This window comes from Sinocyclocheilus grahami, unplaced genomic scaffold (assembly GCF_001515645.1).
Source record: "Sinocyclocheilus grahami isolate Dianchi unplaced genomic scaffold, SAMN03320097.WGS_v1.1 scaffold579.1, whole genome shotgun sequence".
In the NCBI taxonomy this organism is placed as follows: Eukaryota; Metazoa; Chordata; class Actinopteri; order Cypriniformes; family Cyprinidae; genus Sinocyclocheilus; species Sinocyclocheilus grahami.
The window spans coordinates 726,560-751,195 of record NW_015505758.1 but is presented as its reverse complement, the minus strand read 5'-3'; the positions used below and the strand labels follow the sequence as shown (position 1 = coordinate 751,195).

Genomic DNA, 24,636 nt, shown 5'->3' with positions numbered 1-24,636 from the left:
AATCATACATTTGTGTTTGTGTGATTCTTTCTCTTTTAAATGTATAGGAAAATGTACAGTTTATCAGATTTTTTAGTGTATTATAATAGTGAGTGTTATTATACAAAAAGTATACAAAAGTTTAAAATTATATAACAGGTGCTAGTCTTCTAATCTGATTTGAGCCACGTTCCAAGTACCAGGAACTCTCTGGGTCTCTGACAGACTGTCAGTATTTCAGGGACTCTTTCTGCAGTTGATAGCCACAACTTATTGACTTTTGTTCAGGAACGAAACAAGTTATTAGTGAATCATTGAATCATTTACAAAACAGATTCGTTCAAAAGCACGGAATAATTCAGTAACAAAATGCCACTGCTATGTGTAACAACGGGTCTTCTGTGGCTCTGTTTTGAGCTATTTTCATTGATGGAGCAAAAACAGACAATGTGACTGGCAGTATTGTATCTAAAATGTAATTCCTGTTTATTGAACTGTTATATAAGGAATGCTTGTCACTCCAGTAACTTCTCAGAAATGGTTGCTTGTTCAGAAACATTCTTGAATTCTAATGGAAGCTTGGACATTTCTTGAACTTACTGTTGTTTAAAAGGATTGATGTAGCCTAAACATTTAGACATTTTAAAGTGTAGGTCTATCACACTCACAAGAGTGAGTTAACATGGATCAGCTTAGGTTGTTTCTGAGAAGTTATTCGAGGTGACAAGGCAGAATGTTTCTTTTTTTAATCATTAAAATATGCACTTTTTTCTGAATTAAAAAGTACATACGTATGCAGAGGTGCATGCGAGTTTTGGGACATTTTGAGAATTGGTATATATTAGGCCTACTATCACATCATAAATTGCTTCTTGAAATCCACAGACTGCTTCTTTGCTTTTCCACTTAAACCAAACTTGTTAACATAAACTCCTCATATATTTCATGTATGCAATTCCTCCAATCATATTGGAGAGAGAAGTATGTCTATCTGCCTGTCTTTCATGGAGAATTAGTTAATGGCCAAACATATGTGATTTCCTGTTGTACTGTTTGTATCTTTAGAAAGATAACATAAATAACTTACATGAAAAAAAATAAATGTGTTCATGTTTGTAGTTCTGAAGTGAAATATCACAAATATTCCTCCACAGTGCAAGGGACACAATAAACACTCATAAAGACACTTGTTTCGTTCATGAGTGAATCAACTTTTTTGAAAGAATAATTTGAATGAATGATTCAGTGACTCTTCTACTTGATTCAGAGACTCCCAAAGTAACAATTTAACATAACTGAAAATGTTTTTGGCACTTTTGGTTGGTCTCATGTATTATAACAGTCATAACAAGCACACTTATGTGCATTTACCTTTTAATTAGAAAGCATACGACAATGTATGATTAAATTATGTAAAGTTAATTTTTTTAAGAGACCAAGAACAAGAGTATCAAGTCAATCAGGCGCATGCTCCGCTTTAGCTGGTGTCTTATCTCCCACCAGGAGCAGGAGATGAATGGCAAGAGGTTGAGTTGGGCATTGGTGTTTGGAGGCTGATTCAATCTGTTTTAAAACAATACAGCTCCAATCTGATCATTAAGAGAAATAACAACAGACACTGAACAGTTGTTCATTTTATTATATACTTGATTGAATGTACTTTAAGCTAGTGTGGTTTTAAAGTATAGCTTACACTACAGATATAAGAAAAAATATACTTTTGGAGTTTTACTTCGGATATTGAAATATCAATATCAAAGATTTAGTTTTTATGAAAAATTACTTTTTGGCATTTAATGCATTTTTAAATCTTGTCCTCAAGCCCTTTTTTCTTCTCATGAGTGACTCCATGTGGCTAACTATGGTACTTGCATGTGGAACAAGTTGCAGTCTTTAAATCAAGTGTTTATCTGTCTTGATAAATTGGTTTATGAGTGTGCAGTTAAAATGCTTAGTCTGTTAAATATCAGTATTACTGAACTGCCATTATTAATGAGCTCAATGTGCTTTTAGATGATCTGTTCTTTTCTCCCTAAATAAGGTTAAAACGGTTCCACCCTAAAATGAACAGTCTCATATTATTGACCATGCTGTGGCTCATTCCCTCTGGAGCTGTAAGTAAATGTTGTTTTTGAATGACTCGCATAGTAGTTTAAATCACATCTTATAATTCTGATGTGATGTAAATGAGCAGCCCTGCTCATTTAAGCCTTTAGAATGGAATCAAACAACATTGTATGATACTTTATTAAATGACAATGATTACAATATTGTGAACTCATGTCATGCTTATTTCCTCACAGTTGTGCCACCGTTATAAACCTTGGAGCTCCTCTGGCAGTGATGAGGTAAACTCCCAGTTGAAAAAAACCTTTGTGTAATTTAGCAAAAATGCATACTTTTTTCAAAAATATCACCATAATGTTTCACTGTTTATGATATCTTTGCTCTAGAGGATCTATGGGCCCCATTTTCCTGGGGGTCACTACAACCATGTGAGGCCTGTACCTCTGTTCCCATTTCTGTGGTCCCTACTACTGCGTCATCCAGTCCCTGCCCCTGCCCCTGTCCCGGCCCCAGCCCCGGCTCCTGGCCCCACTCCGATTCCAGCCCCAGCCCCAGCTCCCACAGCCACACCCAGCCCCCCAGTCATCAGCACCACCGTCCGCGGAGATGGTCCACCGTAGAGCAGGAGTCCTTTTGGAGCCGAACAATGACCTTAAAGTACCCTTGAGATTTTAAGTAATGCTTTCAATAAACATAATGAATCTCACATATTTAGCATGTTATACGGTTGTTATTTAGAAATAATAAAAACAACTTTTCTTTTTTTTAAACATTTATTTACTTATACATTTATCCTCAGTTGCTAAACCCTGCATTAGAGAAATACGTTTTCTATACACTGCTACTGAATACACTTATGACCTACATATTTCTGATCATTGCAGTCAACCAATTTTTTTTTTTTTTTGGAAAAATATCCAACAACTAGGTGCCCTAGCTATGTGACTAAATGCCATTATAAAGCAGGCACTGACACCCAAAATTATGAAGTGAAAATTATTTCTGAATGAACGTTCAATGATTGCATGCAATTCTGAGGCCCTATGCACTAGGTGTGGTGCAAGTGTCAACAGACCAAGAGGTGGGTATGTAATTTTGAGATTTTGAGATTGTTTTGGGTGGGACAGTATGACTCCTGAGTCACTATACACCTATTAAGCACAGTCTATCTTAGGAGGAAATGTCTTCAGATGTGTCTTAATCAGTAATAGCATAAAAAATGCATACAGACTACAGTCTTCACAATGGAACACAAAAATTAGAACAGTTAATTTTTTTTTAACGATAGAGTCTTGTTGTTTGCATATCCAGTCATGTTTGAGGAATTCTTGGATGTTTCGTTAAAACTGTTGTCTGTGTCTGCATTCCTATTTGGTCTGAACCCAACTTAATAATAACAGTTATCTCACCACTATGTGAAATTAGTATAGTTCTAACTGTGGGAATGGCAGAATCATACTGTCATTAACTGAACCAAAGTGCCTTTTCAGAAGCTGTGGTTTTGCTTTAATCAACACTGGAAAGACAAAATCAGTGAGAAGCAACCTCAGATGAGACAAACAATTCTTGTGTGGGTGAAAGCAATGTTGTGATTTATTGAAATAAACCAGATTTCTTCATTTCATGATGCTTACACACTATCCCGTTTCTACTGTAAAATGTGCACACTGTGAGGACAAATTAACTTATGACATTCGCTTACAGACTAAACATACCTAGTTTTTATGATCATATTCATCTTTTATTCATTGACTTTTAGTATAAAGATCAACCAATATATCAAATCACTGTCTTAATTTAATTGTACAATCTAAAGAACACTTATCATATGAGGTTTTATATTGTCTAAGGTCTGAGCCTATTTCCCATGTTTTCTGGTTGCTTGAGGAATGGACACTTACACTACTTACAATATTGTAATCAAAGGATTTTAAAGTGAGTATTTGGCTTTTTTTATTGTCATGCAGTATTAGCTATTAATTTCATATTTTTCATGTTGTTTGGTACACATGTATTTACAATGTGTGTGTATTTAGGTATGACACAAATGAAGATCTAGCGTTCCTCGCATGCTTTTTAGCTGGAACATCTGGAGTTCCAGTGAGTCATTGATGTTCTTAATTAAGTTAAGAAATTAACTTCATTTCTTTAGAGATAATTCAGGGTTACATTATAGAAATCATACTTAATTCATGGTTATTCATGATAATTAATGAATGATTGTTACTTCTCTGTGTGAACTCACTACTGTGTTAATAATCTGAGGAGCAGCAAATAGTGATATTTCATAATTTATAACACCAAATGCATCATTTAAAAGTCACCTTTCACTGATTATGTAACTTAGATATTATTATTTTTTAATCAACTCTCAATAATCAACCTTTTCATAGATCTCTCCAAATGCTGATTTGATGGATTTGCTCCCAGTGGGAGATATGCCAGCGCAGGGAACCCCAGTGATGCAGTCCTCACTGTCTTGATCTGAGGTATTGGTACAAGCCCAACATGTGCCACAGCAGTTTCAGCCTGAATCTCCCAGAATGCTCTCTGGTCCTCAGCCACATCTGCCCACATCTGCCCATTCTGACCAATCTATGGGCCTCTCAACTTCTTGCACACTTTCAGTGCTCACCCAATCCTCATTCCCAGCAACAGCAGGTAAGAAACTTTTGTGAATTTACTTGGTCTGATCTCGATAAGACAGTCAATTTAAAATTATTTTTTCCCCTGTAGAATTTGATAAAAACCAGCAGTTTCAGCCTGAATCTCCCAGAATGCTCTCTGGTCCTCAGCCACATCTGCCCACATCTGCCCATTCTGACCAATCTATGGGCCTCTCAACTTCTTGCACACTTTCAGTGCTCACCCAATCCTCATTCCCAGCAACAGCAGGTAAGAAACTTTTGTGAATTTACTTGGTCTAATCTCGATAAGACAGTCAATTTAAAATTATTTTTTCCCCTGTAGAATTTGATAAAAAACATACATATGTACATATTTAAAAGTGATTATCAAATATTGTTAAAGTTTTTAGAACAAATAAAACATTTTGTTGTATTTTCCCTGTATTTTTCAGTTTTTTTATTATCCAATTCTTGGATCACAATCAAGGAACCAATCAGTAAGAGTGTTTCCATCGTTCAGTGTACAATATCAGAAATATGTGTGATTTTGTTTGTATAGCCAGCAGAAATAACGCCACAGGAAGAGCTGACAGGCTGTCTGGGTTCAGCAGGTTTATTCTGATTCGAGGTCCAAACCCAAACTTAATTAACTTTAGCTATGTAACCCTCAAGCAAGCCTTTATGTTTTAAACTGTTTGGTAAATTATCAAAAATATTTAGCTGGAGGAAATCTTCTTGTCTGTCTTCTGTGTGTCAGATCTGAAGTGTTTTGATTTATTGAGGAAACCCGCTGCACTTGGCGTAATATATTGCCTCACGTATCGGTTAAATATATGCATGCTAATAATATCTCTGTCAGCTCAGTTTGTCAGCTCAGCATATTCAACATTTAACAATCCCAAGAGGAGTCATTCAGTTCATTCAGTCTTTTCATTGAACATCATCTGGCCCAAAATGCACTTCTTGCACTTTCAAAGTCTTTTTGCACACTTGTCAGTCTCCTAAGTCATAACTTGTACACTATTTCTCACATGCCCCTTTCCATTATCAGTTCTTCTATGGAGTGCCTGTTTTCCAGCACACATCTCAACAATATCCTGCTAATGCAGTTCCAGCTTCACAGCCATTAATGACACAACACAAACAACACAAGCCTCTAAACCAGCCTAAGCAATATCAAGTATCAACATCAATATCAATATCAATATCAAGTGCCGTGTGATCACTTTCAACCTGCTGAAGACCTCTTAACCAACACTGGACCTTTGGATTCAGATCATGGGCGTTCGTTTCAGCGGTGATACTAATCTAGAATACAAAGAAGCTCTTGTTCCAGTGTCCCCACCACTGCTTTCTGATACTGTCAACACCAACACTGATATGTGCCCCTAAGACACATCTTTACAGCAAGATTTACACAAATATGCATTTTATATCATGATAATGCTTTATATATTGGGTTAAGGCAGCATAATGGAAGCTTTTAAATATTTTTCATAGCAGTTCTTATGTATTGTTTTAGTTTGTTTATTTGTTACTATTTCTTTATCTTTTATTGTACCCACAAGAGGTATGAACTAAAGTTTTGACTTTGTGTGGATTAGTCTATATGTTAAAAGTTTTCATTTAAAATAATTTTTGTCTTTTGTTCTGTGAACTATGTGTGTGGCCCTCAACATATATATCTGACTTGTAATTAAATGCAAAGTTCATTGCAGCCTAAGGCTCCTTCTGTGCTGCATACAGTATAACAGTCATCAAGTGTCAGCAGTGTTAGTTGTTAGTACTGGAAATGTGCACACTTAACACCTAACACTTAACCCAGAGAAAAACAAGTGAGTGAATAAAAATTTATAAAAAAAAAAAAAGTTTTAAAATATAGAATTTCAGTGTAGAGCATTTCTGATTATTAAAGCCATCAGAACAACAGAATTGACTGTTTGTAGAGGATCAGGCTTATGTATTGTTTTAGTTTGTTTATTTGTTACTATTTCTTTATCTTTTATTGTACCCACAAGAGGTATGAACTAAAGTTTTGACTTTGTGTGGATTAGTCTATATGTTAAAAGTTTTCATTTAAAATAATTTTTGTCTTTTGTTCTGTGAACTATGTGTGTGGCCCTCAACATATATATCTGACTTGTAATTAAATGCAAAGTTCATTGCAGCCTAAGGCTCCTTCTGTGCTGCATACAGTATAACAGTCATCAAGTGTCAGCAGTGTTAGTTGTTAGTACTGGAAATGTGCACACTTAACACCTAACACTTAACCCAGAGAAAAACAAGTGAGTGAATAAAAATGTATAAAAAAAAAAGTTTTAAAATATAGAATTTCAGTGTAGAGCATTTCTGATTATTAAAGCCATCAGAACAACAGAATTGACTGTTTGTAGAGGATCAGATAAACCATACTGTTAACTTACATTAAAATTGAATAGAAGTAATTTATTAAATTCTGTGACTCATTTTTCAAGGACCAGTTTATTGATTCCGGATCAGTACAAACAATGTCTGGAGGCACATTGTAGGCTGAAGGTATCCAAAAATACAAATTATGACAAGATTAATGCAAATAAACGATTTTTTTTAAAAAAGAGAGAGATCAAACTTTTAAAAAATACATGGAAAAATAAAATTAACAAAAAAAATGTTTAATAGTCTTTTTAATAGATGACTATTAAATCTTTACGTGAAAGGCAACAAAGTCAAATTATTGAATTTCACTGGTGTTTTCCAAAGTAACATTACATTTTTGTGAAATTAAATGAAATGAAATTAAATACAGAATGTAACTCAAAGAGAGTGGGTATATATTTCTTTCCACACAATATTGCAAGAACCATTTACACTTACAGTAAGTTAAAATATTGCGTAGGTAGAGAGGTTTTTGTCTAATTTGGTATTTATTATATATAATATGATTTATGAATGCTCGGTCAGGCAGAAGGTTTTATACAGCTTAGACAAGTGTGAACAGTGCTGTCAGAGATTATGATTTTATCACTAGTGCCATAAATTTATTTTTTATTGCGTTTGATTTATTTGTATACTGTCACATACCTCTAATGTATTGTGCCAAACTTAATATAATTACATTCACAGCCAATATTTTGGTTTAAAGATGTAGTCTTGCTTTGAACGCATATTTTTGTCCTCTATAAAGAAACTTGGCTGGTCACCAAAGCCAATCAGATGCTGATGTTACGGGCCTTTTGTTTTCAAATTGAATATAAGGGGTATATCTAGACAGCAGTATCACAAAATCCTCCTCAACAATCCTGATCACGCTCAACAGTCTTAAACAAAGGTAAGGTACTATTAATTCAACAAATGCTCATCAGCACATCAGTACCGTTGCTGTTTGGGGTTGAAGGTCTAGTTCTAGATCTAGTTTCCTGTTGTAGTTGGTTACATATAAGATGTATAAAATGTATATTTCACATTTCATTTCAGACGTTATCATTCAACATGAGAGCCCTCATTTTGCTGGCATTAGTCATTGGAGTGGCCTACTGTGCTCCGGTACATCATCTACAGTATTTGACTGTCAGCTATGACAAGAGAATACGTGATTCTAACATTATGTGATACTAGCTTTGACTCTCCTGTTCTTTGACCCACAGCAATTGATGTATTATGAGCTAGAGTACAAACCTGTCCTGGCTCCACAGGTTAGTTTGGTCCAAACATTAAATAAATACATATTTATTATTTAAAGTAACGGCCTCAATAAAATGATTAATAGCATATGGGAATATATAGTTCATGTATAGTAATATATATGTCATATATGATAATACTGCAGTTTGTATTGTATAAGAAGTGTGTATGATGATCTACAGGCTCTTCCTGCGGCCGCTGCTGCAGCTAGACCTTCTGAAGTCGAAATTGTAAGTGTGGACTATGTGAAATAGATTAATTTGACCATCACTCAATAATATATTTCTCAGACATATAATAAATATTATATTATAATATTTTAGAAGCATGTTTTTATATAAATGCAAAATGTTTAATTGAAAATGTATTTATATATATTATATTATATTACATTATATTATATTATATTATATTATATTATATTGTATTATATATTTTCAGCTTTTGGCAGCTCAGCAGGCTGTAGCTGGAGTTCCTGTGAGTTTCAATTTGTTTTTATTTCCTTTTACAGAATATTCATTATTGCCTGCTAGTTTAGCATGCAGTCAGTGCTCATTTGCTCATTCTCCACAGGGTCAACCTGTACGCGGCTTCATTAAGCATGAGATTCCCCAGCCCGCAGGCAAAGAAAGTGTTGAAGTTGTATGTGCTTTCTCCTTTTTTATTTATGTACAGCTACACGCAATCTGAATCTGAATACAATGCCCCCATTTCTTCCCATTCATAGAAGTTAATTCATTTTCCTCTGTTTTCTAGTTGTACCCATTCAGCTTTCCTCAACCTGCTCCAGCTGCTCCTGCTGTTCCTGCTGTTCCTGCTGCCCCTGCTGCCCCAGTACAGTCAAACTGAAAAATTGTGATATACAGTATATTATAATTTCACATATCTATATGTGGCTGTTTTTTTTTTTTAGGCCCCTGTTCCAAAGGACGATGATGATGATCATGATGACTAAACCAGATTGGTTGGTTAAGTATAATTATAACTGATTTATCAATCATAATGCTGTAATGCCATCAGTTGAACAGTTTTTGCAATGGAAGATGCAACATTGTACACTGGTCAATCACACATAAATAAAAGAAAGATTATTGGAGTTGGTTTTACAAGAAAATACTATTTCATTCTTTCAAAATATCATGTTTAATTCAATGTTTTACTTGCCATTTCTATATAATTAATTGTGAAATTTACTAGCAGTTCATGAATGAAAATAGTTTCTACACCATTTTTTATTTTAGTGCATATTGTGCAGCTTTTAGAAACATATTTTCATTTAATTATAAAATGATAAAAAAAAACATAAATTGCACAATAGAAACCTTTCTGGACAATAAACACATTTCTAAAGCCTTCGTTTTTTCCCTCTCACATAGATGAACAGATAAGCTGACCACCAATTCCTGAACATCAAAGAAACTGCTTGTAGTGTTTAGCAAATTGACTGCGCAAATGCTTTCCCGCATCAGAAATAATGATGATCAATCAAATGGTGCTTTCTCAGTGGCTTGATGCATTAGAGCCATAAAATCACAACTTTTTTGCAACCATGTTTTAAAATCTTGATTTATAATAAACTGTACAATCAATTCCCTTCCTCCTTGTGTGTTATTGTGTTATTATTGTTGCTGAACAGTTATTATGTTGTTAATTCATACAAATACATAACAATTCCTAGATTGGCTGATAATAAACATCATCCCAAAACTGCTCTTCAAAACATGACACTGCGTTTTGTTGTTGTTGTTGTTGTTGTTGCAGTTAAACACCACTAAGTTCATACACAACAAAATAAACTCAGTTCCTATTTTGAAAAGCACTGATATTTTGTACCTTGAAAATATAGCTTCAGAAACATAGGCTGGTGATATCAGCAGTTCCCTCGGCTATCATCATTATAATAATAGCTGACAGACAGGCAGACAATGTCTGACTACAGGTCATTTTCTCAATAACCATCTTTCTCTATCTGTGAGGTCATGATGAAGTCTAGCCTGAGAGGGATTGGCTAAGCGCTAAGCCAGAGACCAAATAAAAGCCTGAAGACACATGTTCCAGAGCTAGTGACTCTACCAGCAGCCAAGGTGAGAAAGCTGGTTGAACATTTTTTGTGCACTGTAAGTGGTTTTGTTTCTATGTTATCATTCAGAACTAACACTCCTTCATGGGTCTTGACAGTCTTAGGTCAAGTCTTTGTTTGTGTAAGGTTGGTGAATCCATAAACATGTGGACATCTCTCCTGTGTCTTCTTCTGGCTGGTGCAGTATCCGCAGCACCAGTAAGTACACTTTAAACCTTTTCGTAGGAATGTCTTTGTAGTTATCAAGGCTTGTTTTATGTGTCTAGGTCGCCCAGATGCTGAAACTGATCCTTTTCCCCCCCATGTGTGTTTATCTCTCTCTCTAGCTTTCACCATTTTTCAATTATCTCCCTCATTATGGCAACCCAAAGCAGGTGGGGTTAACCACGCATGAACATTCTTGACTTTTCCGTATCCATAAACAGCATAACAGTCTTCGGAATCTTTTGCTTTGACCATAATCAACACATTGCACCCAGTTTCATGATGAAAATAGTTCTGTAATATTACACTGTTTGATGACATGCTACTCCATGACATGTGTTTATATGATTTATAGGTTTAACTGAGGTTGCTACAGAACATGCATTGAACATACTAATTATAACCAAACTAAACATGTTCTTTTTGGGCATCCACTAAAATGAACTTGAACTCCTTTCATTTGTATATTAGGGGAATAATGGTGGCTTCCAGGGAATACCATCACAGCCACATCCTGGTCTGAATGCTCCAATCAGCATGGAAATTGTATGATCTATTTTTTTCTATTTGTTTTTGCCTTAAATATAACAGTTCAAAGTGGTACCAGGATACCCTGTAAAACAGAGTTTTTTTTCTTTAGTATAATTGAGATACTATTACAGTTTTTATAATTTTTTTTCATGTATATTGGACATTTAAAATATATATGTGTATATAGACATATATTTTTTATAAGTTAATGAAACAATATGTGTATATAGTTTCATTAACTTTTATTTCAGTGTTAATTTATTTAGGCTATTTTAGTGCATGAGAACTGATGAACTAAATGAAAATAAGAAATGTTGCCTTGGCAACTAGCTGAAATAAAATAATTTTTAAAAATTTCATTTCAAGTAACAAAAATAGTTTCATGGTTTTAATTCATGGTACCACATATTTAAGATTACCTGAAAAATGTATAGTGTATGTATTGCTTTTATTAGGTTAGTGTACCTGATCTAACCCATAAAAATACATTTACTAGGTTAGTGTAACCTAATGTATCCAGGTTTATTGAGTCATGTTAAATATTCATTCATTAAAGTTAATTAAATTAATATATTTATTTACATTTTTTAAGATGGTATAAAATAAACAACAACAACCAAAAATTATAGTGTATGTGCTGTATAACATCCTATATGTATTATTATTGTTAATATTTATTTATTTATATTTTTATCAAATAGATTTTTCCTCCGCGATTCCCTGCTAGTCCAGTAGGGGGAGCAGCGGGCACATCGGTGAGTCAGTAAAGTTTTATTCTCTGCAAGCTTGTCTTTCCAAACACTTATCATCTACGCAGCTTCTTTGTTTGGTGCCTTTGTGATAAACTCAGCTCAATCAGATAAATCAATATATACCACGTGTGTATACCAAAAGAATAGTACATGATTACTACTATTATTCACGCTGTGGCATGACTCTCTCTGTGTGTTCTTTCAGTCATTCCCTACACAAGGGTTCATCAAGTACTCTCTCCCTAAAGCTCCCGGCAGAAAAAGCGTGGAAATCGTGAGTGAACAGACAGAAAGGCTAATTCAGCAAAGACTAGAGATGTTAAACTACACTCTGTATAAAGTCACTTAAGCACAGTGTTGCTTTAGCCTCTGCGGTTACATTTTATTTCGATAGTCCACTTTATACATTCTACTAACTATAAGTAACTTTGTAACTACATGTCAACTACATGTCAACTAATTATCATTAATTTGCAACTACATGTCTACTAACTCTCAGAGTAGATTGTTAGGGTAGGTTTAGGTTTAGTAGAATAAGTTGACAAAGAAAGTGTTAGAAGAGATTCCACTTTAGACATTCTACTAACTATAAGTAACTTTGTAGCTACATGTCAACTACATGTCAACTAATTCTCATTAATGTGCAACTACATGTCTACTAACTCTCAGAGTAGACTGTTAGGGTAGGTTTAGGGTTAGTAGAATGTTGACAAAGAAAGTGTTAGAAGATATTAAGCAGAAAATCTACTAATACTCTACTAACTGCTAGTTGACATGTAGTTGCAAAATTACTTACTGTTAATAGAATGTCTAAAGTGGACTATCGAAATAAAGTGTTACCGCCTCTGTTAATGTTTCATTAAATTACAGACATAATTGTCTGATGCAATGAAATAAATGGTGATTTTGTTTTTCTTTCTCCTTAAGTTTTACCCATATGACTTCAGTCAGCGCCAGGTAACGATTGTTTTCTCATTACATATAGGCTAGCTAATCCTTACAAATATTGATTTTCTTTTTCTTTTTCTGGGAGTACACTGAAAACTATTTGGTGTAGATTTGCTTTGAAACTGCAAAGGGAAAAAAAAAAAGCGTATTGTAACCCTTTGAATTAAACGTTAAAGCAAAAAAGTTAAAAGTAGCTAAAGTAAAAAGACAAAGTACTTTCTTGTAAAGCATACTCTTGTTTCATTTACAATTTAGAAAATTGCAACTACATGTCTACTAACTCTCAGAGTAGATTGTTAGGGTAGGTTTAGGGTTAGTAGAATAAGTTGACAAAGAAAGTGTTAGAAGAGATTCCACTTTAGACATTCTACTAACTATAAGTAACTTTGTAGCTACATGTCAACTACATGTCAACTAATTCTCATTAATGTGCAACTACATGTCTACTAACTCTCAGAGTAGACTGTTAGGGTAGGTTTAGGGTTAGTAGAATGTTGACAAAGAAAGTGTTAGAAGATATTAAGCAGAAAATCTACTAATACTCTACTAACTGCTAGTTGACATGTAGTTGCAAAATTACTTACTGTTAATAGAATGTCTAAAGTGGACTATCGAAATAAAGTGTTACCGCCTCTGTTAATGTTTCATTAAATTACAGACATAATTGTCTGATGCAATGAAATAAATGGTGATTTTGTTTTTCTTTCTCCTTAAGTTTTACCCATATGACTTCAGTCAGCGCCAGGTAACGATTGTTTTCTCATTACATATAGGCTAGCTAATCCTTACAAATATTGATTTTCTTTTTCTTTTTCTGGGAGTACACTGAAAACTATTTGGTGTAGATTTGCTTTGAAACTGCAAAGGGAAAAAAAAAAAGCGTATTGTAACCCTTTGAATTAAACGTTAAAGCAAAAAAGTTAAAAGTAGCTAAAGTAAAAAGACAAAGTACTTTCTTGTAAAGCATACTCTTGTTTCATTTACAATTTAGAAAATCATTCTTTATTTTACAGTGATGTTTTTTTTTTCAGGACCAACCCAATGTTCCCCTGATACCTCAAATTCCAAATGTAAATTCTTGAAATTGCTTCAACATTTTGACATTATTATTTTAAAAAAGTGGGAATGTTTGGGAATGTTTGTTTAAATGTGATATTTTATTTGTTTGTGAATATATAGATCTTCCCCTTTGATTTTATGCCACAGACAGTTCCTCTACAGCCACCTGTGGTGAGACAATTATGATATGAACCTGTTTGGTTTCATAATCACTTGCACTCTTACTGGTATTTGCTGAAAGACTTCAAAATCGGTGCGCTTTTATTGAATTTTTTACACAGAACCCACCATTCCAGGATGGTCCTCCACAAGCCCAAGAGCCTCAGCAGCAAACCCAGCTGGAGCAGCAGGCTCAGACAGGACAGGTGTGTGTGTGTGTGTGTATTTGAATGAATATGTGTGAGAAGCTAAAAACACAACCCTCAGTAAAGCTCTGATTTGACAAAAAAAGTGGGAATGTTTGGGAATGTTTGTTTAAATGTGATATTTTATTTGTTTGTGAATATATAGATCTTCCCCTTTGATTTTATGCCACAGACAGTTCCTCTACAGCCACCTGTGGTGAGACAATTATGATATGAACCTGTTTGGTTTCATAATCACTTGCACTCTTACTGGTATTTGCTGAAAGACTTCAAAATCGGTGCGCTTTTATTGAATTTTTTACACAGAACCCACCATTCCAGGATGGTCCTCCACAAGCCCAAGAGCCTCAGCAGCAAACCCAGCTGGAGCAGCAGGCTCAGACAGGACAGGTGTGTGTGTGTGTGTGTGTGTATTTGAATGAATATGTGTGAGAAGCTAAAAACACAACCCTCAAAGCTCTGATTTGACCATATAATTGCTCCTTCAGTGCTGCGTTTAGCCAGGATGTGTTTAACCAAAATGAAAACTTGCGAATCTTGTATGTCATCAGCAGTTTTGCAGAAACAGCAGATTATGCGGGCCACACACTTGTTAATTATCTACACTTTCTTTCAGGTGTCTAACAAGCCATGAAGACCGGTAAGACACCGCTTAGGTGTATCTGAATTGAATTCATTCATCCTAATTTTTAATTGCAACACGATAATTTTATAGTTTTAATACAACACTGTATGAACTCACTCTTTCATTCATGTTTAACATATAATTTCTTATGCGTGCAGGCACATCTTTGAAGCTGAGTGGGAAAAAGATGTCAAACAACAGTGTGTTACATTTTTTTGTCTAATGCTATTTAGAATTAGTACTTTTTCTGGAATAATAATTTAAAATGAGCTGATTTTTTAACATAAAGAAGATGATTTACCCATATGTATAATGACATTTTTTCAAGTTCTGTATGTGCATGTTATACAGTTTGAATTGTGCTGTTTTGGCCTTATTCTAATGTGAGAAAATTATACCTTAACTGAATATCAAACAAATGTCAATTCTGAATATTTTATCATGTAGGCCTTTTGTGAGTATAGTGTTTCAGTAATAAAGTCGATTAAACAAAACTTTATTTTTTATCTGCACTTTTTATCCTATTGCCAGCTGTTACAAAACAGGAGATGAAATTTGTACTGCATACTAATTAATTAAAATAATACAAAATATATATTTTTTCAACATTACAAAGGATCCCCTCCCCCAAGGATAAAGTAAAATATTTTGCATCTACACCTTGAACATTCTGCAGTACAATAAACATGATACAGCATGATCAGAATCATTAAATTCATGCTCGTTAAAACTTTAGTAGAGCAAAGACTTTGTTAGGCCATGTTCAACCTCGAGGAAGCTTGAAGATGTGTGAATATCAAATTAGAGAATTATTTAATTTGCTCATAAAAACAAAATTGAGAGAGCTTAAAGGGTAAACTATGAAAAGTTTTGCAGTTTCTACATGGAATGCCAGTTCATCAGGAATTCTAATGGTCTCTTTACATGACTGCAGAAATAAAGACACACTTATAAAGTAATAGACCTATACAGTACGTTAGCAATTAATCCATTCCTTTATATTTGCTCTGAGATACAGTATGTTGGTGCGTTGTGCAACAACATTTAATGAGATTTTGAGACATCTGGTCATTATCATAATAGGGTTTAATTAGCTTTGCAATTCTAATTCAGTTCTAATTACAAACACACACACACACACACACACACACACACACACACATACACACATTCTATGATATTTGCTCATTCTCAGCTCTACAAATATTTCTTGTAGTCTAAAAGATGCCATATCTGTTTATCTATTGTCTGAATATGGCAGCAATATCATATGATTTTAGATACAGTTATTTTGTTACTTTAAATATCTATGTCTATCAGATTAAACACATAACACCCATACATTTAGTTTTGTCAGTGATGTTAGTATTTTTGCCTCACGTTTTTTTCTATGGAGTAAAGTGTTTTATTTTGTGATAATAACTACATTATCATGATTATTAGAAGACTATTAAATAAGTAAATGAACATGAAATATTGAATCGTGGGAAATAATGAATTCTAAAGTATTTATTATTTAAAAAATACTGCGATTGGTAAGATATTTCTTATAAAACAATTTCATTAATTAAAAAATGAATAAAAAAAAGACTGACCTTAACATTTGTGAATCAATAACAGGTTAAAAAATGTAAAACTAGAGCTGAAGGTTCAAGAGCTGAAAAGATGTGTGTTAAAACACATAAATCTAGTCTTTTGAACAACCAGAAAGAAGAAACTTGACCCTGAGGAAACATCTTCAAATGTATATTTTCTAGAAGAATGAATGAAGGGGAGCCAGAGTATATGTCCTCTCTTGCCTGAATCTTTTGAGCGCAGCAAGTGGATATCTATAAACCTTTTATGTTCACATTCTTTATCAGATGGAAGACATCCTGGATGTGGATTCCCTAAAGCATAAGGCATATCAACCCTCCAATGCTCCAAACCATAGAGTGGGAACGCAGACGACAACAACACTAAAGAAGCTGCCAGTGTGGTCACAACAATGAGGAGCCAAAAGATTTACACCTACTGTATCTCCAAATGAATCAGCAAGAAATGGTGGATTAAGTCTGTAATTAAGAGTTCAGAAAAATGTGTAATATAAGCTTCATTGTGAAGATCTGTTTTAATTAGATCAATCATTTTAGCAGGCGCCCAGAAGTCTCACTCTCATGTGAAAAGGGGCCCCTTGAAATTCATATATATCCAAACTTCAACATCAAATACCACAGACAGACAACCCTCCTGTCTGGAGGATTGGGTAGATCATTTCATTTTTCTTCTGTCTTTTTGAAGAACTGTGCACCAAGCAGATTTTTTTTACAGGGTATAATTATACATAATGGGTCATTAACAGTTGTAATTCCAACCTTGTTTTAAGAATATGGGCAAAAAATAGATTTCCCTCTTTGCTGAGAGATGATTGGTTTGTTCAGGATCTGCTAAGTATATATAGCAGCTTTGTTCAGTAGTTATGCATTCAACTTTAAACTCCAAGAAGCCAGCCAGTTGTCCTTGTGATTCCCGAAAAGAGGTAAGCTCTTACCATTTCTAGAGAGTTTTAACTCATGTATATGTTAAACTCTCAAAAATAGAGGCTGAAAAAAGAACACTGAATACTGCAACAATGCTATCAAAGAATCACATTGGGTTCTCCAAAAAAAAAAAAAAAAAACTTTGAGAGAACAGTTCTTAAAAGAACAAATTTTCCTTAATATAAAGAACATTTTAATATTCCAAAGAACTTTTTTCTACTATAAAGAACTTTTTTTGTGGAATGGAAAGGTTCCATTGACGTTAAAGGTTCTTCATGGAAACATCAATGCAAATAAAAAAACCTTATTTTTAAGAATGCACTGACAGTATTTAATGTTTCTACAGTAACAAGTTTTGTTTGTTTTTCTTTTTGGATCATAAGAGCAAATATGAAAGCTGTGGCATTCTTGATGTGTTTGCTGGGCTCCTCACTAGCTGCCCCTGTAAGTCCTTGTTTCTCAGTTCAAGACAACATAACAGTCTAAAGTTTCACACATTTTTGACATCTTACTTTGCACATTTTAGGCCCCCGACAGTGGCAGCAATGAGGTAAGATCTCTGTGAGTCGATGGCAATGGATGTTAATGTGTGCATGGCTTAATATTTTGCATAATGCTTGTTGTGTTTTCTCTCTTGCAGCAGGCAATTATTAGTCATGCTAACACAGCGCTGCAGTTGATGGAACTCTACAGAATGTTTGGACATCTGCGGCAACAGGTCAGTTCAATGGCGCTAAAGCTAAAAATATACATTAGAAGCATTTAATGATAATAACATAATGTAATTGTCATGTTTTTGCAGGGTTTTGGTGCTGTTCCTACTGGTGCTCAACTGCCTGTATGTTAAAAATGTAACCACTTACAAGTCATTTGAATACTTTACTGTGTGAACTTGCCTCAGTAACCTGTTTCATTTTGTGTTCCTCACAGGCAGCACCTGCAGCGCCTGCACCTGTTGATGTAAACCCCTCTCATTCAAAATCAAAATCATATATCATATAACATTTTTGTGTTTTTGAGGATAAACAATAGCCTTTTGAAAACATTTTTGAAAATATTTCTCTTATTACAGGCCCAGCCTCAGGTTTCACCTCAAGCACCACAGCAGGTTAGCAACATGCTTTTGCCATTCTGGGTCAATGTCAGTCATGGCATGTTATACCATGTTATACCAGGTTGTACCACAGCAGGTTAGCAACATGCTGTCAATATTTTGAGTAATTATTTCTCTTTAGCATCTGTTTATGATGTGAAGTAGCATTTAGGGTACAACATACATACATTATACATTGATGTTTAGTTTGGTCTATTGAGTAGTTGCCAATGGCACTGTAGCTTTTAGCGTGGCTTTTTGCAAAAACTACAGCGTGGCAATACACTCTTTAAAATAAAGGTTCTGTATGGGGTCAATGATTCCATGAAGAAACTTTAACATCCATGGAACCTTTCCATTCTACAAAAGGTTGTTTGTAGTGGAAAAAAGTTCTTCAGACTTTTAAAATATTGAATGACACTAAGAAAAAGCAGTTCTTTTAAAAACCATTCACTGAAATGTTCTTTGGAGAAGCCAAAATTGTTCTTATTTGCATCGCTACAAACCCCCCTTTTGGAATCCTTATTTTTAAGAGTGTATTTGAGATCGGTAATACTGTAAGTACAGTATGTTGTGTTGACACTGATCTTTGAACATTTCTTTCAGGGCATTTTTTTCAACCCCGCTCTTTTCGCACCCACAGGAGATGGGTCAGATGAGGAAGGAGCAGTAGGTTATTTCATCTTGTCAAAATGGTTTCTCACATTTTCAAACATTATGTACTTTATGAGTTCCGTCCCACTTTTCTATCTACCCTAGCCGCAGTTTCGTGGGCTTTATCCTCCTTACGGCTACCAGCCTGCCCAGCCGGCTGCTCCTTTGAACTCAGATGAGGCAGAAGGGGCAGAAGAAGCAGAGGGTGCAGAGGCAGCAGAAGGAGCCGAGGCTGGAGCCCAACCTGAACCTGCTGGAACTGCTGCAATTGCTCCTGCCGCAAATGAGATCGCACCCATTGATGTTGCCGTAGATGTTGCTGTTGAACCTGCTACCGAAGTCTTTGCTTCTGCTGTTCCATTCCTCATCCCTGAGGTACCGGCAGTTGCTGTGGAAATCGACACTACTTTGGTGGGGCCTGATGCCACTGCTGGTGCAGACCAGGTGTTGGTGGCTGATGCTCCTGATGCTGCTCTGCCTGTGCAGTGAGAGAGATGATCACAAGCCCCTCCCCCTAGATCCTAACCAATCAGTCACATCGATGACATTAAGACCACACTTCAATGGTCTAAACATTATAGCACAGGGACTTGGCTAAACTGAGGGGTGTTTAACTGGCTTGCTTCAACAAATTGTTGCACATTCTTGTTGTGTTGTGTGTGAAAATGTTTCCTGGTAGATGACAATTTTGTTATCAACCTCATTGTAAGAATTGAGCCTATACTGCTGCAGACAGCGTTACTTGTTATGTCTTCTCTCTCAGCTTCTTAAAATAAAATGTCTTTTGTCTTACTGCAGTCAAAGGCCTCTTTAATCAACTGAAATGTAACTTTGTAACACTTTGGAAATAATAAAAATGGACAAAACATAGTTTTGTGTGAGGAAACCAATCACTAAAGGCACATACTGTACACACAAACACAGATATTGGGTTTTCATGTTTTATGGGGACATTCCAAAGACGTAATGCTTTTTATACTGGATTTTCTATCCCCTTACCCTAACCCTACACCTAAACCTACCCCTCACACAAAACTGTTCATTTTTAGATTTTCAAAAAAGATAATTCTGTATGATTTCTAAACTTGATTTCTCATGGCGACCGAAAAAAAAAGTCCTCACAAGGTCAAAATTTAGTGGTATTACTGTACTTGTGGGGACATGTGGCCCCCATAACGTAGAGAATACCAGGACCACACACACACACACACAGGTTTGTTTTTATGGTTTATGGGGACTCTCCATAGGCGTAATGGTTTTTATACTGTACAGACCGTATATTCTATTGCCCTACACCAACCCTACCCCTAAACCTACCCCTCACAGCATTTTTAGATTTTCAAAAAAACTCATTCTGAATTATTTATAAGCCTTTTGAATTACGGGGACACTGAAAATGTCCTCATAAATCACCTTCTCGTTGTAATACCTATGTCATACCCATGTTATTATACAAATTTGTGTCCTCATAAACCACATAAACATGCACACACACACACACACACACACACACTTCTTCTGTCAAAGGTACTTGAGCGGAAATGTTCTCTGGTAAATACACAGTACATGTCAATGACTTACACTACATATTTTAATGCAGTTTAATAAACCTTTGACATAAAATGTTAAAACAGATAACAGACCAGCCATGAGACCTGAGTTAAATACCTACATTTCCATCTTCAGAATAGTATGATAGTATAGTGTGCAGTCAATTTTGCTCAGTTAGCTTTCCCAATCCTAGCATTACCAGTCAAATACACACAAACACACACACACACACACACACACACACACACACACACACACACACACACACACACATATCTGCAATTAAGGGCCCTTTTATCATTTGAAATGCAACACTCTGAAAAAAAAATTACAAACTATTCTTTTAGATAAAGAAACCTATCACATTGCACAAAATACATAAAATAGTAGTAGTAGTAGTAATATAAAGGCCTCTGCATTTAAAGCTCTCTTTAATCATTAGAAATTTAACTATGTAACACAAGGACAAAATAAAACAATTATATATATATATATACAATATAATATAATATAATATAATATGAATGTGTATTAGTGGCAATGGTGTATTTTGCTCTCTGTAGGGAGGACAAAAAGAAAAAGGAGAAAAAAGAAAAGAAGGAAAAGAAAGAGTAAGTAGCATACCAAGTATTTCTTATTTAAAATAGTTTGGTTATGAATACTGTTTAAACATTTTGCTGTGTTATATGTTATCCTATAGGAAAAAAGAAAAGAAAGAGAAGAAAGAAAAAAAAGAGAAGAAACAAAAGGATGAAAAAGAAAATGAGAACGAAAAGGAAAAGGAAAAGGAAAAAGAAAAGGAAAAGGAAAAGGAAAAGGAGAAAGAAAAGGAAAAGGAAAAGGAAAAGGAAAAAGAAAAAGAAAAAAAGGAGGGGTTGGTATCAGACTTTTTATCAGTCGTTTCTAACCTGTGATTTTACAAAGTTCAAAGTAATCCTCATTGATTATTTCTCATTTCTCAACTTCATTTTCTCAAGCCCTAAGGAGGTATTTGTGATTAACCCAGCGGGACTCCTGTACTATCAATGGCTGCTTATAATCACAATTCCTGTCATGTACAATTGGACAGCTATAATTGCAAGGTAATAATTGAATGTTCATGTTTTAATAAGATGAGGTTACCAGGAGATGAGAGAAGGATACAAATAGAAGATGTCTCCTTTTTATTAACCTCTGAAGTGTGCTCCCTTACGTCTCCCTTAGTCTCTTACATTCATATTCTCTAATAAATATGATGAAGGTAATACATTCAGCACCATCCCACATGATATGCACATTTTGGTAGCTTGATAAATGGGTGTAATACTTTTGAGAATTTTTATACTGTGTCTCTTTGCATAGAGCCTGCTTTGAGGAGCTGCAGCATGACTATCTCCTGATATGGTTCCCTCTGGACTACACCTCCGACCTGCTTTATTTGGCTGACATGGCCTTCAGAGCACGAACAAGTTAGTCTAACATCAGATAACTATTTAATGAAGCAACAAAGTTTAGCGACGATTTGGGTTATGTTTTCATGCCACCTTTCTTTAACAGGTTACCTGGAACAGGGCTTACTTGTCAAAGACGAAAAGCTCCTTCTTCAGCGGTACAAAGACAGTCTTCAGTTCCGCATTGATGTCATCTCAATGCTACCCACAGACATCTTCTACTTCGTTTTAGGGTTAGACTACCCAGAGATCCGCATAAACAAGTTGCTCCGCCTGAACCGCATGTTTGAGTTCTTCACAATCTCAGAAACCATGACCAACTACCCCAACATCTTCAGAATCTGCACTTTGATCATGTACATCATCATCATCATCCACTGGAACGCATGCCTCTACTTCTCCTTCTCCAAGGCCATTGGGTTCGGATCAGATGCATGGGTGTATCCCTCTCTCACTGAACCCGAGTTCGGAGAGCTGATGCGAAAATATTCCTTCAGCCTCTACTGGTCCACTCTTACCCTCACCACCATCGGAGAGATGCCGTCTCCGGAGCTAGACTCTGAATTCTTCTTTCATGTGGTTGACTTCCTGGTGGGTGTCTTGATCTTTGCCACCATTGTGGGTAACATTGCTACAATGATCTCAAATATGAATGCGGCCCAGGCTCAGTTCCAAGCCAGGATTGACAACATCAAGCAGTACATGCATGCGCGGCATGTCAGCAAAGATCTTGAGATACGTGTCATCAAGTGGTTTGACTACCTGTGGACTAACAAGAAAGCACAAGATGAAAGAGAGGTGTTGAGGTACTTGCCAGACAAGTTACGGGCGGAGATAGGCATGAATGTGCACTTAGATACGCTCATGAAGGTGCGGATCTTTGCCGACTGTGAAGCAGGGCTACTGATCGAGTTGGTGTTGAAGCTTCGCCCTCAGGTCTTCAGTCCCGGTGACTACATCTGTCGCAAGGGCGATATTGGCCGGGAGATGTACATCATAAAGGATGGCAAACTTGCTGTGGTGGCTGACGATGGTGTAACTCAATTTGTCGTCCTTAGCGATGGGAGCTACTTTGGAGAAATCAGCATTCTAAACATTAAGGGCAGCAAGGCTGGAAACCGTAGAACGGCCAACATTCGAAGCATAGGATACTCAGACCTCTTCTGTCTGTCCAAAGATGATCTGATGGAGGCTTTGACGGAATATCCCGATGCCAAGGCTATGCTTGAGGATAAAGGGAGACAGATTCTGCTGAAGGATGGTCTGTTGGAGCTGGACCCTGCGAAACTGAAGCCAGACGAGAGGGACTTGGAGGACCGTGTAAACCGAATATACAACACACTGCAGCTCATGCAGACCAAGCTGAAGAAGCTGCTATCGGATCAGGAGGAGACGCGAAAGGATATCAAACGGCGGATTGCTCAGATAGAGCACATTGCTGGAGAGGTGGTGGAGGATGAAGATGAAGAGGAGGAGAAGGAAAAGAAGGAAGAAACAGAAGAGCCAGAGAAAGAGGAAGGGACAGAGAAAGAGAAGTTAGAAGAAGACAAGGAAAAGACGGAAGAAAAAGAGGAGGAAAAGATGGAGAAAGCGACCGAAGAGGAAAAGAAAGACGGGGAGACATGATAAGACCCTACGAGACTGTTTCATAATAAAACAGAGAATAACTCTGGATAAAAATCTAAACAGTAAATACAGTCAAATTAAAAACAAATGTATTCTTAACTCTTGTTCTTAGTAACACTACTTTGTTTAGCCAATTTGAATTTGTTCATTCACTACATGTTTTGTGCAGCCAATAAATTCTTGTCAAGGCAACTACAGATTTCTTGTCCAGCAAATTATCAATTAACAACACCAGTTTAATTTGTATTTCTTTCTAACATATATTTCTGTTATTTTTACATAAAGTAAACAGAAGTAAAACTAAAAAAAAAAGAAGATATTCTTGCAAATTCAAGACAATACTTACAAAGATGGATGCTTAACATCACCACACAAGTAGGTAACAGTGACAACAATAATAAGTTGTGCTAAGAGAAAAAACAATATGCCAATAACACTATCTGCATAATTTATTCATGTGGCAGTGCATACTGGGATCTTTCAGCCAAATCATTCATTTGTTTTTCAGGCAACTAAGTTAGAACAATGTATTGTTTTGTTGTAGATCTAAAGTAATTCAAAAGAAATTTAGTTCCTTTTTGGTTTTATAAAATTGTTTCTCTGTAATAAAAAATAACAAGGATGCAAATTTTCACACTATATTTACCAATCAACATCCTGACTGACTGACTGAAACAATTAAATGATCACATAATGTTTATACAGACAGACTTGTGAGGTTTTATCAAGTAGTGTGCTTGATGGGCACAGGGGGGCAGCAGAGGACCAAATATTAATGATCCTTTCTTCTTCAAAACCTGAAAATGAGACTATAGACACAATATAAAGTCTTTTGGAATGATGCCTTTATGGAATCACTAGTTTTG

At 35.5% G+C, this 24,636-nt stretch overlaps 3 protein-coding genes and 1 long non-coding RNA gene across 5 annotated transcripts; all 4 read left to right on the top strand.

Annotated features, from left to right (window-relative positions):
• Positions 1–7,930: 7,930 nt before the first annotated feature.
• On the top strand, positions 7,931–9,858 carry LOC107556796 (translation initiation factor IF-2-like). 2 transcript variants are annotated; one of them, XM_016240001.1, is made up of 9 exons: positions 7,931–7,980; positions 8,127–8,195; positions 8,297–8,344; positions 8,516–8,563; positions 8,775–8,810; positions 8,907–8,975; positions 9,090–9,158; positions 9,247–9,297; positions 9,710–9,858. In XM_016240001.1, exons 2-8 carry the CDS (start codon positions 8,142–8,144, stop codon positions 9,286–9,288), a joined length of 366 nt encoding a protein of 121 aa, XP_016095487.1. In that variant the 5' UTR covers positions 7,931–7,980; positions 8,127–8,141; the 3' UTR covers positions 9,289–9,297; positions 9,710–9,858. The 2 variants fall into 2 exon arrangements, with proteins under 2 accessions (XP_016095487.1, XP_016095486.1); XM_016240000.1 differs by having other exon boundaries at positions 9,090–9,167.
• Positions 9,859–14,417: 4,559 nt separating this feature from the next.
• On the top strand, positions 14,418–14,913 carry LOC107556795 (uncharacterized). Its single transcript, XR_001605318.1, has 3 exons — positions 14,418–14,468; positions 14,579–14,662; positions 14,889–14,913. It is a non-coding gene; the product is annotated as an uncharacterized lncRNA (long non-coding RNA).
• Positions 14,914–17,806: 2,893 nt separating this feature from the next.
• LOC107556794 (translation initiation factor IF-2-like) lies at positions 17,807–19,744 on the top strand. Its single transcript, XM_016239999.1, has 8 exons — positions 17,807–17,860; positions 17,943–17,966; positions 18,057–18,134; positions 18,219–18,254; positions 18,347–18,376; positions 18,489–18,524; positions 19,116–19,178; positions 19,269–19,744. Exons 1-8 carry the CDS (start codon positions 17,807–17,809, stop codon positions 19,650–19,652), a joined length of 705 nt encoding a protein of 234 aa, XP_016095485.1. The 3' UTR covers positions 19,653–19,744.
• Positions 19,745–21,254: 1,510 nt separating this feature from the next.
• Positions 21,255–23,965, top strand: LOC107556780 (cyclic nucleotide-gated channel rod photoreceptor subunit alpha-like). Its single transcript, XM_016239986.1, has 5 exons — positions 21,255–21,325; positions 21,415–21,588; positions 21,692–21,796; positions 22,056–22,162; positions 22,251–23,965. The coding sequence occupies exons 1-5, from the start codon at positions 21,255–21,257 to the stop codon at positions 23,768–23,770; spliced, it is 1,977 nt and encodes a 658-aa protein (XP_016095472.1). The 3' UTR covers positions 23,771–23,965.
• Positions 23,966–24,636: the final 671 nt, after the last annotated feature.